General features: G+C 40.3%; 1 protein-coding gene across 5 annotated transcripts in view; it reads left to right on the plus strand.

Annotated features, from left to right (window-relative positions):
* Nucleotides 1–17,407, plus strand: part of PTH2R (parathyroid hormone 2 receptor) — a 69,820-nt gene that overhangs the window by 11,778 nt on the left and 40,635 nt on the right. For 4 of the 5 annotated variants that reach the window (XM_008535427.2, XM_070581879.1, XM_070581876.1 and 1 more), the window contains exons 2-3: nt 8,979–9,081; nt 17,274–17,384. In XM_008535427.2, the coding sequence (XP_008533649.2) occupies nt 8,979–9,081; nt 17,274–17,384 (214 nt within the window). The remainder of the gene's footprint in view (nt 1–8,978; nt 9,082–17,273; nt 17,385–17,407) is intronic. The other variant, XM_070581877.1, reaches the window with a different exon arrangement.

Here is a 17,407-nt window from a genome sequence, read left to right on the forward strand (position 1 = left end):
TTAGTGCGGGTGGTTTGGAAAGCCAGTTCAGATGTACTAGCTAATTAGGTGTTTAAAGCAGTTTTTTTTTTTTTTAAAGATTTTATTTTTTCCTTTTTCTCCCCAAAGCCTCCCAGTACATAGTAGTATATTCTTCGTTGTGGGTCCTTCTAGTTGTGGCATGTGGGACGCTGCCTCAGCGTGGTTTGATGAGCAGTGCCATGTCTGCGCCCAGGATTCGAACCAACGAAACACTGGGCCGCCTGCAGCGGAGCGCACGAACTTAACCACTCGGCCACGGGGCCAGCCCCAAAGCAGTTTTTTTTTTAATAACTAAAAATCTCAGGTCAACTTTGCTGAGACACGAAAAGGGAGCTTTTGACCTGAGGACTGACAATTGGACAAATCTGTTTGATGCTGTGTGTATAATTCTTAACTTGGCTAATTTTGGATTTGTGTTTTAATGGCAACTTTGTGTAAAATAAGTAAATTACTTTTGAGGAAGATCCAGTTACCTCATTTAACTGCCAAGGGAGTTATTTTAAATTAACTGATGATTAATAGAGCTTGCTTAGGAGGTCTCATAATAGGTGGGAATTTAAAGGTTCTCAGTTCTAGTTGGTTTTCCTGCTTTTTGAGAATATAGGGGATTTTTCACATTTATAGAAGCCTATAAATTTACGGGGAGCTACCTAGTACATGATTTCTTTTGCACTCAAATTCTTTGCCAAATAGTCAATATATTTGAGCTGAATTGAGATCAGATTAATAGAGTATATTGTACTTAATTTATGCTTAATTTAAAATTTACTTGGTCTTTCTCTCTCAGGGTTATAGTCATTAAACCAGACAATTCACTAAAAACTCTTTATTATCTGAATGAAAAAAATCTTGATTTTGAGAAAATGATAGATTCACCTGCAGTGTAAGAAATAATACAGAGAAACTGTACATCTTTCACCCAGTTTCATCTTTCGTAACCACAGGACAGTATCCCAAGCAGGAAGCTGATATTCCGATAGTCTCCCCACTTTGTTCAGATCTCACTGGCTTCCCTGTGCTCATTGTGTGTGTGTGTGTGTGTGCACGCGCATTTAGTTTTTTGCAGTTTTACCGCACATGTTGATGCATGTGGCCACCACAGTCAAGACACAGAACATTTCAGCACAGGAGTCCCTCCCGCTGCCCTTTCATATCCATGACCACTTCCTCCTCCTTCTGTCTGAGCCACGTCCTAGACGGAGAGACATTTTATTCTTAAACTGTTTTCAGTTTGCTTCCTCTAAGAACAGGGTCATGGGAAGTTTTATAGTTTACAGCCAGATTTAAAATGCAAAAAGGAATGGTCTTCAGATTTAGCTCTGAGTTAGAGGTCAGTTTGTGAAAGGGTTATAAACCTTGAGAAGTATGGATGTGTGTGTGTGTGTGTGTGTGTGTGTGTACATCTGTTTGTGTATGTTTATACTGTGTGTTTTTGTTATGTGTATGTATGCCGTGTATTTTTATTGTGTGTATATGCGTGTTTGTGTGTCTATGTGTTCATGTGTGGTTATGCTGTGTATTTTGTCCGTATCACTTGTTTTACTTTCAATTAAAAAAGAAGGACAAAGGGGAAAACACTCTCATAGTTGCTGATTTAATTAAAGGTGGGTGGTTCCATAATATTTTCCCCAAAGCTATCAGATTATTATAGCAGTTTCCTTTTTTCTATTTTAACCCAATATTACAGACAGTAAATTCTAAATATGTTAAAGAAACTTCACTTTATGAAGGAGATATTTTTGCAAAATTATAAAATAAGCATATTTTGACAATTCTTATTTACCTTTGGTTTTTACAACCACTTTATGGCAAACCTTCATTTACTAGAATGAGGTAATATTTTTATATATTGTGTTCTTTTAAGTTAAGACAGAATATTTCTTTTTTTAAAAAAAATTAGGCTATTGAGTTAATTGTAGATTCACATGCAGAGAATACAGAGAGAACCTGTGTGTCCTTTACCCCGTTCCCTTCAGGGGTAATGTCTTACAAGCTGTAGACAGTGTCCCAGCCAGCACGTTACCATGGACGCAGTGGAGATGCAGCACATGCATCCCCCAAAGACCCCTCCTCTTGCCTTTGTAGCCACGCTCTCTTCCTTCCACTCCCCCTCCTCAGCCCTGCCAGCTGCTAATCTGTTCTCCATTTCCATAATTTAATTTGCATTTTCTCTCTTTTTTCCTTTGTGCGCTTGTCAGAAGTTTGTCAATTATATTGTCTTTTCAAAGAACCAGCTCTTTGTTTCATTGATATTCTCTGTTGTTTTCTGTTTAAATTTCATTGATTTCTCTTACTTTCTTTATTATGTCCTTCCTTCTTCTTGCTTTGCTTTATTTTTCTCTTCTTTTTCTAGGTTCTGAGCTGGGAGATTATGTTACTGACATGAGCCTTTCCTTCTTTTCTAGTGTAGGTATTTCATGCTATAAATCTCCCTCGGCATTGCTTTTAGCGTGTCCTACACATTTTGATATGTTGTATCTTCATTTTCATTCAGTTCAAAGTAGTTTTTTGACTTTCCCTGAGACTTCCTTTTTGACCCGTGGATTATTTAAAAGTGTGTCGTGTACTTTCTAAGTGTTTGGAGATTTTCCTCTTATCTTTCTGTTGTTGATTTCTAGTTTGATTCCATGTGGTCTGAGAACATCCTCTGTATGATTTCAGTTCTTCTAAACTTGTTGAGATCTGTTTTATAGCCAGGTATGGTCTGCCTTGGTCTATATTCTGTGAGGGCTCGCACGGAATGTCTTCTGTGTTGTTGAGGGAAGTGTTCTATAAACGTCCATTAAATCCTCTTTGTTGATGGCGTGGTTGAGTTCTTCTATTTCTTTGTTGATTTATTGCCTAGTCGTTCTATCGATTGAGAGAGGAGTATTGAAGTTTCCGACTGTAATTGTGGGTTTGTCTATTTCTTCTTTAAGTTCTATCAGTTTTTGCTTCACACATTTTGCAGCTGTTTTTGATGTGTACACATTCATGATGGCTATGCCTTCCTGGTGGCATGGCACTTTTATCATCATGTACCGTCTCTGTTGGTCTCTGGTAATTTTGTTTGCTCTGAAGTCCACTTTGTCTGGTATTAATGTGGCTGGGGAAATGGGGGTGTCACTTGTTACTGCTCAGTGGAGATACAAGGTAGTTCCTCAGGCAGCTGCTGTTGAAACCAAGGTGGGGGACTCCTTGTTGCTGATGGAGTGGGTGTGAGTTCTGCTCCCCATGTGGTCTCCACCGACCCACTGTGGGGTGGCCTGTTTGTTGCTAGGCTGACTCTCCACAAGGTCTTCTCTGACATCGCTCCAGAGGGAGATGGAGGGACACCAGGTAACTGCCCAGTCAGGGAGGAAGTCCCAGCTCCCACATGGTCTCCACTGACAGCCAGTGGGGGGAGCAAGAGGGGCCTTGTCATAGACTAGTAGGGAAGGAAGTCCCGGCTCTCTGCTGTGATGGGAAACCACCCTGGGGAGGGTGTGGGGGCGCCTCCTTACCGCCTGGCAAGGCTGCAGGTCTGGGCTCTCCACCTGGCCTTTGCTGGTGTGGACTGGGGTAGGGTGGCAGTGTTTTCTGTGGCGTTTGCCTGGGGTCGAGCTGTTATTGTCTTAAACTTTTCTGTCTTGTCAGGCTGTCCCTTTCCTTCCTTTCTGTTGAAGCAGAGTTTTCTCGAGGCTTTTATCGTCAGCATCTATTGGTGTTTCAGAATTGCCAGCTTCTCCAACTGCAAGCCAGGAATATATGAGGCAAAAAGAAAACCAGGAGAACTCACCCTGTGTTGTTCTTCCGAATCTGAGGTCCCAAACTGGTCGCTTTCTGCTCTCTGCCTTTCAGAATTGTTTCACGTTCATTTTGTAGACAGCGTCCAGAGTTTTCAGTTGTACTTGCTGGAGGTAGAGTAAGTGTGTTTGCTCCATCATGCCGGAAGCGGATGTTCTGGAGTGCTTCTTTTTAATACATCTGACTGATAGGTTCACATTTGCTGGAAAGTGGAATAAATGTGGATATTGTAATGATGGAGATTTGCATATTCTTACATCAGCAATTAATATCTATAATGGCAACTTTAGGGACTTTCAATAAAATGCGCATTATCAAATGAGGCCTTCTCTCAGCCATCACATGTGTGACAGATTGAAAGTAAATGTTTTGTTTCAAATTGTAAAGGACCGCTTGCACAGAAAAGTTACTAACGTCTGTTTTGCTGAATGTGCCACTTCATTTTGGATGTAATTGTTGCTTTTGGAGGGATAGACACCGAGGGTGGAAACCGCTCTTTGGCCTTAAGTATGTACACTACACGCGTCCATGTAAAACCATGTGGTGAGGGCCCGAGGCTTCTTCCCGTCAGCCGCTGCGGGACTGAGCCCCTGACACTAGCCACGTCTTGGAAGTGGACCCTCTAGGCCCAGTTGAGTCTTTAGGTGACAGCTTCTTTGGCCGAAGCCGTGACTGCAACCTCATAAGGAACCCTGAGCCAGAACCACACAGCTAGCCCTCTCCCAAGCTGTGAGATAATTATGTTTGTTGTTTTAAGCCACAGAGTTTTGGGTTAATCTCTTACACGGCTATACATGAACCCCTCTTGGCACCAAATGCAGCGGGCCATATTAGATGGGAGCATGACTTTGTTACTGAAGCTTTTGCAGATTAAGTGGGTTGAAAGAGGTGTGTGTGAGAGCCGAGTTGACCGAGGTGGATTCCAGGGCCTTGTGACGGGTCAGTTTGGCTTGCTCAGCTGGTTCCTCGGAGCCCCCTTCCCTTCATGCTTCTGGTTGGGGTGAGCTGCAGAGACAGTGTTTCTGGAGTGTTGGAGGCAGAGGTGGAGCAGCAGCCGTTTTGGTTTTTAGACTTGGAAGGTGGGGGCAGGCACTTTAGTGTCTCTCACTGGAGAGGGCGGCAGCCGGGCCTGCAGCTGCTCCCCTCTCTCTGGGTCCTCCTTTAACGTCTCTGATTCCTGGGCCCAGTCCATGGGTCCATGATGGAGGGTGCCAGTTTCTCCTGCTGTGTACTCACATCATCAAGGTTGGACGCACCGAGAAGTAACGTGGCTCCAGCGTGTCCTTGTGGTTTCCAGCTCGTGTCCGTGGTTGCGGCTTGTTATTTCTCTCCCTCTCTTTACACTCCTCTTCTTTATCTGACTGCCTCACCTGCAGATTTCCAGCTCCAGCACCAGACAAGAAATAATAGCCTTCCCAGGATTGTTTAACCAGCTCCCACGTTGTTTATGTTCACGTACCTGTAACACATACTTCATTCTGCCTCCATTTCCACCTCTCTCTCTTTCTTTATAATCTATCCTAGTCTCTCAGTAGTTCTGCTTCTCTGATTGGACCTTGACTAAGAGAATGATCTTCACTATTATCTCGTACCTTCAAATATGTTGGTTCTCAAACCCATTAAAGTAAGTGCAAGAATCACCAGGGGTTCCTATGAAACATGAGGATCATCAGTCTCACGTCCAGAAATAAATTCTGATTCACTGGGTGTGATGTGCAGGCTAAGAATCTGCATTTTCCATGGGCATCAGCTTCAGGTGGTCCAAGCTCCATGCTGTCAACAAACACTTATGAATATTTTATCATGTTTAAAATAGATTTTATTGAAATTAAAGTCTTCCAATAATGGAATTTCCTTTCCATTAGTGATTGTGTTAAAGCCAAATCTCATGAATTCATCCAACAAGTATTTATTATTCACTTGTTGTATGTTAGAAACATGCTCCAGGGTGGGAATGGGTATCAGGATACCTACTGAAAGATGTCCAGTAGGAAGAAACATTTGTGTGGGAGTCCTATAAGACGCTGCTGGACATCTTTATATTCCTATTAATGGTGGCTTTCTGGCAATGCTTTGAGAATCCCTGTGGTTTTTCAGAGCAGGCCCGGTAAAAGGAAGATTCAAATTAGTGAGACAGCGTGATTCCCCATTCACATTCTCCTAGGCTTCAGTTGGGGAAGTTCTGCTATTATATACATATTTTTAGTAGTTGGAATTTTCTCATGAAGTGTTTTATTTGAAGAAAATGTGCTACAGAAAAATACTAGAAAATGAAAGTCTTTGCTATAATATCAAAGATTATTTTTCATATCAAAAGTATTTAACAAATAGTGATTGAATGGATAATGGATATGTTGGTGCATATCTTACCATGAAAGTGTCACAGTATTAAAACAAAAAGGGCAGACCCACAGCTAACATTGTACTCAATGACGAAAGTTGAAAGCTTTTCCATAACATCAGGAACAAGATAAGAGTGCCCACTCTCACCACCCCTATTCAGCACTGGCATTCCTAGCCAGAGCAGTTAGGCAAGAAAAAGAGATAAGCACCATCCAAATCAGAAAGGAAGGAGTAAAATTGTCTCTATTTGCAGATGCTATGATCTTATATATAGAAAACCATAAAGATTCTACCAAAAAAACTGTTAGAATTAATAAATGAATTCAGTAAAGTTTCAGAATACAAAATCAACATATAAAAATCAGTTGTGTTTCTATGCACTGGCAAAGAACTATCTGAAATAGAAATAAGAAAACAATTCCATTTATAATAGTGTCAAAAATAATAAAACACTCAGTAATAAATTTAACCAAGGAGGTGAAAGACTTGTACACTGAAAACGACAAGACATTGATGAAAGAAATGGAAGAAGACACAAATAAATGGAAAGATGTACCATGTTAATGGAACAGAAGAATTAGTATTGTTAAAATGTCCACGCCACTCAAAGAAATCTAGCTTCAGTGCAATCCCTATCAAAATTCCAATGGCATTTTTTCACAGAAAGAGAAAAAAAAGTCCTAAAATGCGTGTGGAATCACAAAAGATCCCAAATAGCCAAAGCAATCCTGAGAAAGAACAAACTTGGAGGCATCACACTTCCTGATTTCAAACTATCTTACAAAGCTATAGTAATCCAAACAGTTGGCACTGGCATAAAAATGGACATACAGACTAATGGGACAGAATCCAGCACCCAGAAATAAACCCATACGTGCATAGTCAACTAATACTTGACAAGGGAGCCAAGAATACTCGCTGGGGAAAAGACAGTCTTTTCAATAAATGGTGTCAGGAAAACTGGATATTCACATACAAAACAATGAAATTGGACCCCTATCTTATACCACTCACAAAAGTTAGCTCAAAATGGATCGAAGACTTAAATACAAGACTCAAAGCTGTAAGACTACTAGGAGAAAACATAGAGAAAAAGCTCCTGACATTGATCTTGGCAGTGATTTTTTGGATATGACACCAAAAATGCAAGGAACAAAAGCAAAAATAAACAAGTGGGACCACATCAAGCTAAAAGACTTCTGCACAGAAAAAGAAATTATCAACAAAATGAAAAGGCAACCTATTGAATGGGAGAAAATACTTGCAAATCATATATCTGATAAGAGGTTAATATCCAAAACATATAAGGAACCCATAAAACTCAATAGCAAAAAACCCAAACATTCTGATTAAAAAATGGGAAAGGACTTGAATAGACATTTTTCCAAAGAAGACATACAAATGGCTGATAGATATGTGAAAAGATGCTCAACACCACTAATCAACAGGGAAATGCAAATCAAAGCCACGAGATATCACATCCCACCTGTTAGAATGGCCATCATCAAAAAGACAAGAGATAACAAGAGTTGACAAGGATGTGGAGAAAAGGGAAACCCTTGTGCACTGTTGGTGGGGATGCAAATTGGTGCAGCTACTATGGAAAACAGTATGGAGGTTCCTCAAAAAATTAAAAATAGAACTACCGTATGATCCAGCAATTCCACTGCTGGGCATATATCTGAAGGACATTAAATTACTAACTGGAAGAGACATCTGCACCTCCATGTTCATTGCAGCATTATTTACATAAGCCAAACATGGAAAAAAACCTAAGCATCTATTGATGGATGAATGGATAAAGAAAGATGGTATACATATACAATGGAATATTATTCAGCCATAGAAAGAAGGAAATTCTACCCTTTGCAACAACATGGATAGAACTTGAGGGAATTATGCTAAGTGAAATGTCAGACAGACAAAGACAAGTACTGTATGTTCTCACTTTATATGGAATCTAAAAAAGCTGAATTCATAGAAATAGAGAGTAGAATGGTGTTTGTCAGAGGTTAGGGTGGGTGACATGGGGAGATGTTGGTCAAAGGGCAAGGACTTCCTGCTATAAGATGAATAAGTTCCGGAGATCTAATGAACAGCCTGGCGACTGTAATTAGCAATACTATATTATATACTTGAGAGTTGTTAAGAGAGAACATCTTAAATGTTATCACCACACACAAAGAATGATAATTATGTGAGGGAATGGAGGTGTTAACTAACCTTATTGTGGTGGTCATTTCACAGCATATACATGTATCAGGGCATCACATTGTACACCCTAAACATATGTATATTACACATCAATAATATCTCAATAAAGCTGGAAAAAGGAGCAAAGATGTAAGTAGAGACCATTTGGAGTATCCCGTTTATTTCCTAGGTGAGTAAATCAAAGCCCATAGACATTGAGTGACTTGCCCAAGGTTTCACTGGTGATTTCTCAGGAGTGCTAAATTTAGTCTTCTAGGCCATTCTCTTTCTATTTGCCATAATTGACATATTGCAAGACAATTAATAAAATATTGTCTTCATAACATTCTAGGAAATTTTTAATCTTTGTCATTTTTCCAATTATCTTATATCTGATATAATTACCTAATTATTAAAAAATTCTGGTATGAGATGTTTTTCTTTAGGCAAATCAGGTAAAAGTAAGATTACTCTAAAATCTTATACAGTGATGGATTTTGAATTTTGATTCAGATAAAGGACTATTTCAGATAGCTTGATATAGAAACTTTTATTTTCAACTATGTTAGAAGGTAAAATAATGAAAATTTGTATCACGGCTTAAAAACAACATAATGGGGACGTTTGTCTCTGTCTGTGTTGTGTTCGATTCTCAGCTGAATTCTGACGGCACCGTCACCATAGAGGAGCAGATCGTCCTTGTGCTGAGAGCTAAGGTGCAGTGTGAACTCAACATCACCGCTCAGCTCCAGGAAGGAGGTAAAGACGCCGAGAAGCCTGTCTACCCGCCCCCCAGCTCCCCGCAAAGCCTGCAGCTTTCCCCCGTATGCGGCATTAGGGAGCTCTCCCCAGTCTCTGCCCCTCCATGGGGAGGGGGCGGAACAAGGCCCCTCAGCTCTCTAACCCGCCGGCCCCTCCCTCCCTGTGGAGAGGACTTGCCTGGCTGAGTTTGGGGGCAGCGGCCCGGCCTGTGCACAGGAGCCGTCCTCAGGCCTCTCCTGGGACTGCCTGCCCGCGGAGAGCACGCACACGGGTGCACGCCGGCCTTCCCGCGAGCTCTGCCCCTGTGGGCACTGCCGGCACTTTCAGGTCGTGCGTAAAGTTCAGAGGAGCAACAAGCAAGCCCACTCTTACATGCCTGAGCCATGCTCTCCAAAACTGTATTCCTGATAAAATGAGCATTTTATCTCCTCTACCTGACTCCTTATGTAGTTTATCAATTAGTTCCAGATTTAAGTGGGAAACTACACAAACAAACCCACAAAACTACAGGCGAGCTTGTGGAGGGGGTGGGGTGCTCCGGGTGCCTCCACCCTGCAGCTGCACAGGGGCCTGTGGCCATTGCGGTTCTCATGGAGACACCTTTTTTTTCTTTTAAAAAGAAAATCTGCTTTATTTTTTTAGATTTAATTTTTATTTATTTATTTGTTTTTAAAGATGTGATTTTTGGTGAGGAAGATTGGCCCTGAGCTAACATCTGTTGCCAATCTTCCTCTTTTTTTTTTTTCTCCCGGAAGCCCCAGTGCACAGCTGTCTATCCTAGTTGTGGGTCATTCTAGTTCTTCTGTGTGGGATGACGCCACAGCATGGCTTGATGAGTGGTAGGTAGGACTGTCCCCAGGATCTGAACCTGTGAACCTCGGGCCACCAAAGCCGAGCGCAGGAGCTTAAGCACTCAGCCATGGGGCTGGCCCCTCATTGAGTCTCTTGAGTAAAGCTATTTATTGGATTTCTTTGGCGTAGTGGGGAAAGTAAAATGTTTTATATAAGAAAATACTTTGCCTTGATAGTTTTGAATATATTCAAGGAAATTTTTTAAAAAATGTGCTATTTACTAAGCTCCCTAAATTCCCAACAGTCGGAATGCAGCAGATAATGTCCTTAAAACTATGCCACATAATAAAGTATGTAGTTTGTTGTCTGCGTCATTCTTGTCTCCAAATATTAAAAAAAAAATTTCAAGATTGATTTCTCACTTGGTTATGATCAGAGAATGTGGTCTGTGTGATACTAATTTTTAAAAATGTATTGAGACCAATGGCTTATATTGTGGTCAATTTTGACAAAGGTCCCCTGTGGTCTTCAAAGGAACGTGTGTTCTCCACTTTCTAGGTACCGTGTTTTATAGTGTCCACTAGATTAAGCTTATTGACTGTGTGGTTCATGTGCTCTGTATCCATGATTTCCCATCTTCTTGACCTATTCTTTCCTCAAGTATGTACCTTGAAATCTCCCATCAAGATGATGAGTAATGGCAATTATGGCGAATTTTTTGCTTCATATATTTTGAAAATACGTTACTGAGTATATACAAATTTAGAAATGTTATATTTCCTGGTGAATTAAACCTTTTATTGATATGAAGCAGCCCTCTCTATCTCTAGTATATTTTTGTTTATTAAATAATAAAGAATATATGTAATATAAAATTATATTAAAATAACAGTATTTAATAAACATTAGTTTCTTTCTCCCTTGGTTGGTGTTTGCCTTGCATATCTTTCCTATCCTTTAAAATTCTTTTCAATTGTGGTAAAATACACATAACATTAAATTTACCATCTTAAACATTTTTAAGTGTATGACTCAGTGATGTTCTTATTCACATTGTTGTGCAAACAATTGCCAGAAATTTTTCTTCTTGCAACATTGACACCCTAGGTCCATCAAACAGCTGCTTATCTTTTCCCATTCTTTCATTAAACGTTTCTGTACGCCTATGTTCTGTGAGTTATCATTTGTAAACAAGACATGTGACTTTTCCTTGTTATCCGTTCTGATAATCTTTGTCTATTAATGAGAGAGTTTAGCTCAATTACATTAATTGTGGTTATTAATGCACAATATTTGAATGTGATTCTGTTATCTTATGTGAGCTTCTCTTTCACCAGATCTTCCTATGTCCCTTCCACTCTCACCACTACCTTCTTTTGGCTTCTTTTAAATTGATTTAAACTTTTTTCCTTATTTCATCCTCGTTCCTCCTACTAGTTTGGGAGATACATATTATATTTACTTCTTTTAGTGCTAATCTAGAACATTTTTCATATATAATTTTAAAAAGCTTAAACTTAATAACTTCCCCCTCACAAATAATATATACAGTTTGAAATACTTTAATTGCCTCTAAATTATATGCTAATGTCATATGGGATTTTAGTTTTACCTTAATTTTATGTTATAATTTTTCTTCTTCCAAAAATGTCTTTTTTAAAGGATTTATTTACTGCTAAGAGGGAATGGTCTCCGTTTTTGTTTGTCTGAAATGGTCTTTAATTCAGTCTCAATCTTGAAAGATACTTTTTCTGGATGTGTGATCCTTGGTTGAGAATTATTTGCTTTCAGCCTCTGAAGATATTATTTTATTTCTCCCCCCAGCTTCCATTGTTATTGCTGACAAATCAGTTCTCGGTCTGTTGGTGATTAGTTTTTTCTCTCTGGCTCCTTTTAAGAACTTCTCTTTGACTTTGATGTTCTGCGGTTTCGCTGTGTCTAGGTTTGGGTTCATTTGATTTCTGGAGTCTGAGAATCTGTGTCTTTATTCAACGGTGGGAATGTTTTGCTATTTTGTCTTTGAAAACTTGTTCTCCCCTATCCTCCTACTCTCTCCTTTTGGAACTTTAAATCTGCCAGTGTGGGACCTTCTCACACCACCCTTTGTGTCTTCATATCTTATATATTTCCCTTTTCTTTGTTTCTCCACTGATGTTTTAGTTAACTTCTTCAAATGTGTTTTCCAAAATGCTGATTTTTTGTTCAGCTTTGTCTAATGGCTGTTTAATCCATCCATTAAGTTAATTTTGATTATTCTATTTTTCATTTCCTGAAATCTTCATATTCAATTTTGATACTCTTGTATCTTCAATATCCTTTCAATCTCTTATTTTTTTTCTTAAACATATTTTATGTTCTGCAATTTATAATTCTAATATCCATGGGCTTTGCTTGTCAATGCTGACTGCCTCACATGGTGGCTTATTTCTTGTGTGCCTCATGAGTTATGATAAAGAACTCATGAGGTTCTCAAAGTGCATTCCTCCAGAGAAAATTTGTGTTTACTTCTGCAAGGTGCCTGGAGGAACTGGTGACCTAAGTCCACTTTAGACTAAATCTGGACCACACAGGAATGTCAGCTTGTGGTTAGAAATTTGCAGAGAAGAAGTTTTTTCTTCACTGTTCCTGCTCCAACTCTAAATGGAGCCAAGAGTAGAACAAGCCAGCCTCTTTCTAAAGGATGTTTTTGTTTCTTGTTTGCTCACTAAGAGAGTCATCTTCTGGATGTCCTGACCTTATACGGAGGTTTCAGTCCAATTTCCCAACAGCATCAGGCCTCAGGCTCATCTTTTGTTACCTGCACACCGTCAAAACCCAAGCTCTAAGCCAGCAGGTCAGCAGACGCCTCCATGTGGGCCCCAAATTCAGTGCTTGCTGACCCTATGGAATAATTTCTGGCCTCAGATTTGTTCCTTTAATTTATAGCCAGCTAAGCCATGTTTTAAGAGAGATAGTTTTTATATTAATCCAGCCCTTGTAGGCCACTTGTACTAGGAAGCAGTTCTCTGAATGGCTAGATCAATAGTGTCAGAAAAGAGAATCATCCATGCTACCTCTAAAGAACACTGAAGGAGCAACAATGCCATAAAGGAATTTATAAGGATTATTGTCTATGAGGGCTGAATGAACTGTTTTCTGTGAAGTCTCGTGAAATTTTGAGCTGGAAGATATCTCAGAGATGACCTAGTCCAACATTGTCATCTTCAGTGTCCCTTTGACAGTTCAACAAATATTCTGTGCACATGGTGTGTTTCTTCTGTAATAGACACTGGAAAAAATGAATCAGATTCTGCCCTTGCCCCTTGGAGATGATGATATGGTGAGGCAGGGAGACATCTTCCAGAGGGTGTGTAAGTTTAACGACAGAGGAATCACAACTGTGGAACCACTGAACAAGCGTCTTAATTCATCAGGGAAGGACTAGAGGAGACTCCCTGGAGGAATAATGATCTCAGCCTAAAATTAAAGAGATAGGAAGTAGATGTGTAGAGGAGGAAGAAGGAAGACCTTCCAGGCAGAGGGAGCAGGAAGGGCGTAGGTGAGCCTGTGTGAACCAGTCACACGGCACATGAGCTGCGCGGAAAAGGAGTAATCGATCTGAGTGTAAACTTGTGGAACATCACAGGAGGGTGTGAATCAGGGGGACCATGTGGATGAAACATATTCAAAGAGAAAAGACACTTTCTTTGAGATCTTTCTCCATACAAATAGGATAGAATTAAATCTGGTCAAACTTTGGTCTATCTTTCAATGAAAATGTCTAATTATATGTAAATTGACTAAAAATGTCTTCATTTTATGAGTGTAAAAAACTGAAATGATGTTTTTAATTCACTAGCTAATTAAAGACCTTTTTATTTTCAAATTCTTCTAAAATTGAGAAATGCATATCAAAATATTTAGGAGTGAGCTGTTATCCTGCTCGCAATTTACTTTAAAATACTGCAGCAAAAATATATTAGTTGAAATAAATATGGTACAATATTAACAGCTGTCAGTTTTTGATAATGGATATATAATATTCTATGTTTATTTCTGAAAAAAATTTATAATAGAAAGAAAATAAAATTTTTCCTAATGACTATGAAAGAAAGAACAGGAAATGTGAATGCAAATGTCTGGCTATAGAACTATTCAAATGTTTAAAACAAAAACCAAAATATTATTGGTCCCAGCTCCACTTCACAAATGTGTGGTCACGTTGTGTTATGGGCAGCTGTAGAACTGAAAAGAGACAGAGTTTGAGTCTCCAAATTGTAGATTGTCCTATGAGCATCACATCCTGACAAGCTCACTAATGATTAGGTTGCCCTGGCTCACACAGAAGGTTACAGGGAATGCAATTAGTGGGGTTAATTTATAAAGGGAGATTGGTGAGTCATTTGGCAATTAATTAGTTTCTTGCTGTATAATGCAAGTAATTACTCACATAGGTTGAGAGATGATGATCAAAGACAAGATGTTAATTAAGATCTCTCTACTATCTGTGGAGAGCATGGCTTGCCCAGTCTTTTCAACATTTTGTGAATATTTATCATTATCTTTGTCAAAGAACCACTGGAGAGATGATTGTGATATACAGAAACATCATTTTGGGGGAGTATTGATCTTCTGAGTTTTGGGGGTATGCCTGTGTGTGTAGGTGTATGGGATGGTATCTTGCAGAGAACTAGAAAGCTGTCCCTTTTAGAGCATGAGGAAAAAATCAGCAAACTTTTTGATATAGCAGTTTAAAAACTACATAATTATAGAATAAACTGGTCGCTGGATTTCAGACTTGTATGAAGACCTTATTCCATCACATGACTAACTCTTGCCAGAAAATCTCACATGATGTTGCAGCATACGTTTCAGAGGGACAACTAGTTACAGGAACACAGGAACGTGTGCTGAGGTCCAGTTTGTGTAGCTGGTACAATTGATACCTGGCCAAGGATTGGACAGTCCAGATGAATAGGTGTGTGTGACTGTTAGAGACGAGGTGAATGGGTGGGAAGCCACGTGGAATGGTACCAAGATGCAGAGGAGTGTTGAGGGAAAACTGATGAGAGGCAGACTCCTTACACTCTGTGTGAACAAGAAGGACCACAAACAGACAGAGAGCAGGTAATGGTGGGAAGAGGCCGGTGAGGCTGTGCACCAGGAGCAGGAGCTGGTGCCATGAGTTCCTGGGTTGCTTGTGATGCATAACGTGCAGGCTTTTACGAGCAAAGTGAGGCTGTTTCCAAGAAAACGTTTTCTTCTCTGAGGACAGCGTGGGCGACGAGAGACCTTTTCCTTTCCTATTCCTTCAGCAATGCACAAAGCAAATCAAGTACTCGCTCCATGTGGTGTGCTGGACACTAGGAAGTTAATTTCAGGTTCTGGCTGAATTCTTTTCTGTAGAGAGCGGTCTTTGTGTGTGCTTCTGTTATGCTGACTATTCAAAACTGAACAGACAATTTGAAATCATGAACATTATTAGCTAGAACAGCAATCCTCTGCTACAGTTAGTGCAATTGGTACCTAAAAATTGAGAGAGCTATACTGGATGGTACTTGTGATGGCAGAGTAATGACCCCCCGAAGATGTCTGTGCCCTAATATCTGGTGTTATCCTGTGTATGTTACATTACATGGCAAAGGGCATTGCAGCTGGTATTAAGTTTATGGACTTTACAATAGGGTGAATTATCCTGGATTATCTGGATGAGCCCAATGTAATCACGTGGCCCCCTTAAAAGTGGAAGAGGAAGACAGAAGAGTGAGTCTGAGAAACGGAGAGTGAAAGAGACTCCAAACGTGAGAAGACTCGACTGCCTTGCTGACTTTGAAGGTGGAGGAAGGGGGCCATGAGCCGAGGAATGCAAGTGGCTTCTATAAGTTGGGAACAGCCCTCAGCTGACAGCCAGCAAGGAAATGGGGGCCTCAGTCCTACAACTGCAAGAAACTGAATTCTGTCAATAACTTGAATGAGTAAGGAAACCGATTCTACCTCGGATCCTCAGGAAGCAGTGCAGCCTGCCCAGCCCTTGATTTCCACTTTGTGAGTCCATGAGCAGAGATCCCGCTGAGCTCATTGGACTTCTGATCTACAGAAATAATGAGAAAATAAAGTTGGGTTATTTGAAGCCACTAAATTTGTGGTAATTTTTCTGGTAACAGTAGAAAATGAATACAGCACTCATTAAAAGTCTCTTTTTGGGAATTTGGGGCATGACATGGCCGAGACGCTCTCTTCTTGGAAGTTCAGTGCACAGCTCGTGGGGAGGAGTCCTGGAGAGCCCAGTGTGGACGTTGACTGAATGTTTGTTAAGCCCCCGTCAGGCGTCAGGTGCTGTTCCAGGAATGTGGCTAATGCATGAAACAAAACAGACAAAACTCCCCACTCTCAGGGTCCTTAAACCCTGTGATTTAGGAAAATGATAATAGAACAACACAATACTGGAAAGTGATGAGAGCTCAGGTGAAAACTACTGCAGGAAACAGATAGGGAGTGTTTGGGGTGCAGTTTTAAATGAGGACATTTTACTCAGAAGCTGATGTTTAGTAGAAATCTGTAGGAGATAAGGGAGTAAGCCTTGGGGCTCTCTAGGGGATGGCCTTGAATTCAAGGAGGAGCAGGAAGGATCTTGGCAGGAGCTGAGGTCGGGGATAAGCCGGGAGAGAGAGCAGATCCTGCAGGGCCTTCGGACACTGTGTAGATTTGGCCTTTGCTCAGAGTGCGATGGGAAGTCTTGGGAGGATTGAGGGCTATTGTGTGAAGAACAGGAGAAAAGCGAGCAAGGATGGCGTCGGGGAGCGGGGCTGGAGCCTGTGGCAGTGCGGCTGGAGATGGGGCCTGGACGGTGGTGGTCCAGCGCAGGTGTGGGAAGGGGTGGGTCTGGATGGGTCTCAGCAGAGTAGAGCTTATGAGAATTTTCTCTGAGACAAGTGTCAGACCCAAAGAAATTACTAAAATTATTGGTAAAAAGGTAAACGCCAATCTTGGAGCTTACCCGTGAAGCTCAATTTGTTTCATGCATCATATTTTTTAACAGCTATTTAAAAAAATCTGGGGTAAAAATGTAGCTACAACTATGATAGTTGGAAGAACTTTCCTACAGAAGTTGTTCACAGCGCATTTCAATTTTCTTCTGTATTAATTGCTCTAACTGCTATAACTCATATATATTAGAATCACGAAAATATTTTTAATTTGCACAAATCAAATGTACCTGTTAGTGGGCCTTTGATGATGCTAGGAAGATGAATTTGGGGATGTTTGCATCATGTTTACCCCATTCTACTTTCCCAAACTACCAATTTGCTTTACATTTTGCCACCTGCAGTGACCTGACTTTTTGTATTTTGAATGCATTTACTTTCTGGTTCCAGCTGCACTTTTGTTTATTGTGTTTTACTTTTTTTCCTTGTCAGATGGAAATTGTTTCCCAGAGTGGGATGGACTCATTTGTTGGCCCAGAGGAACAGTGGGGAAAATCTCGGCCGTCCCATGCCCTCCTTATATTTATGACTTCAATCACAACGGTATTGAATTTTTCTTGAGATGA

Source organism: Equus przewalskii, chromosome 17 (genome assembly GCF_037783145.1).
Source record: "Equus przewalskii isolate Varuska chromosome 17, EquPr2, whole genome shotgun sequence".
NCBI classification, from domain to species: domain Eukaryota; kingdom Metazoa; phylum Chordata; class Mammalia; order Perissodactyla; family Equidae; genus Equus; species Equus przewalskii.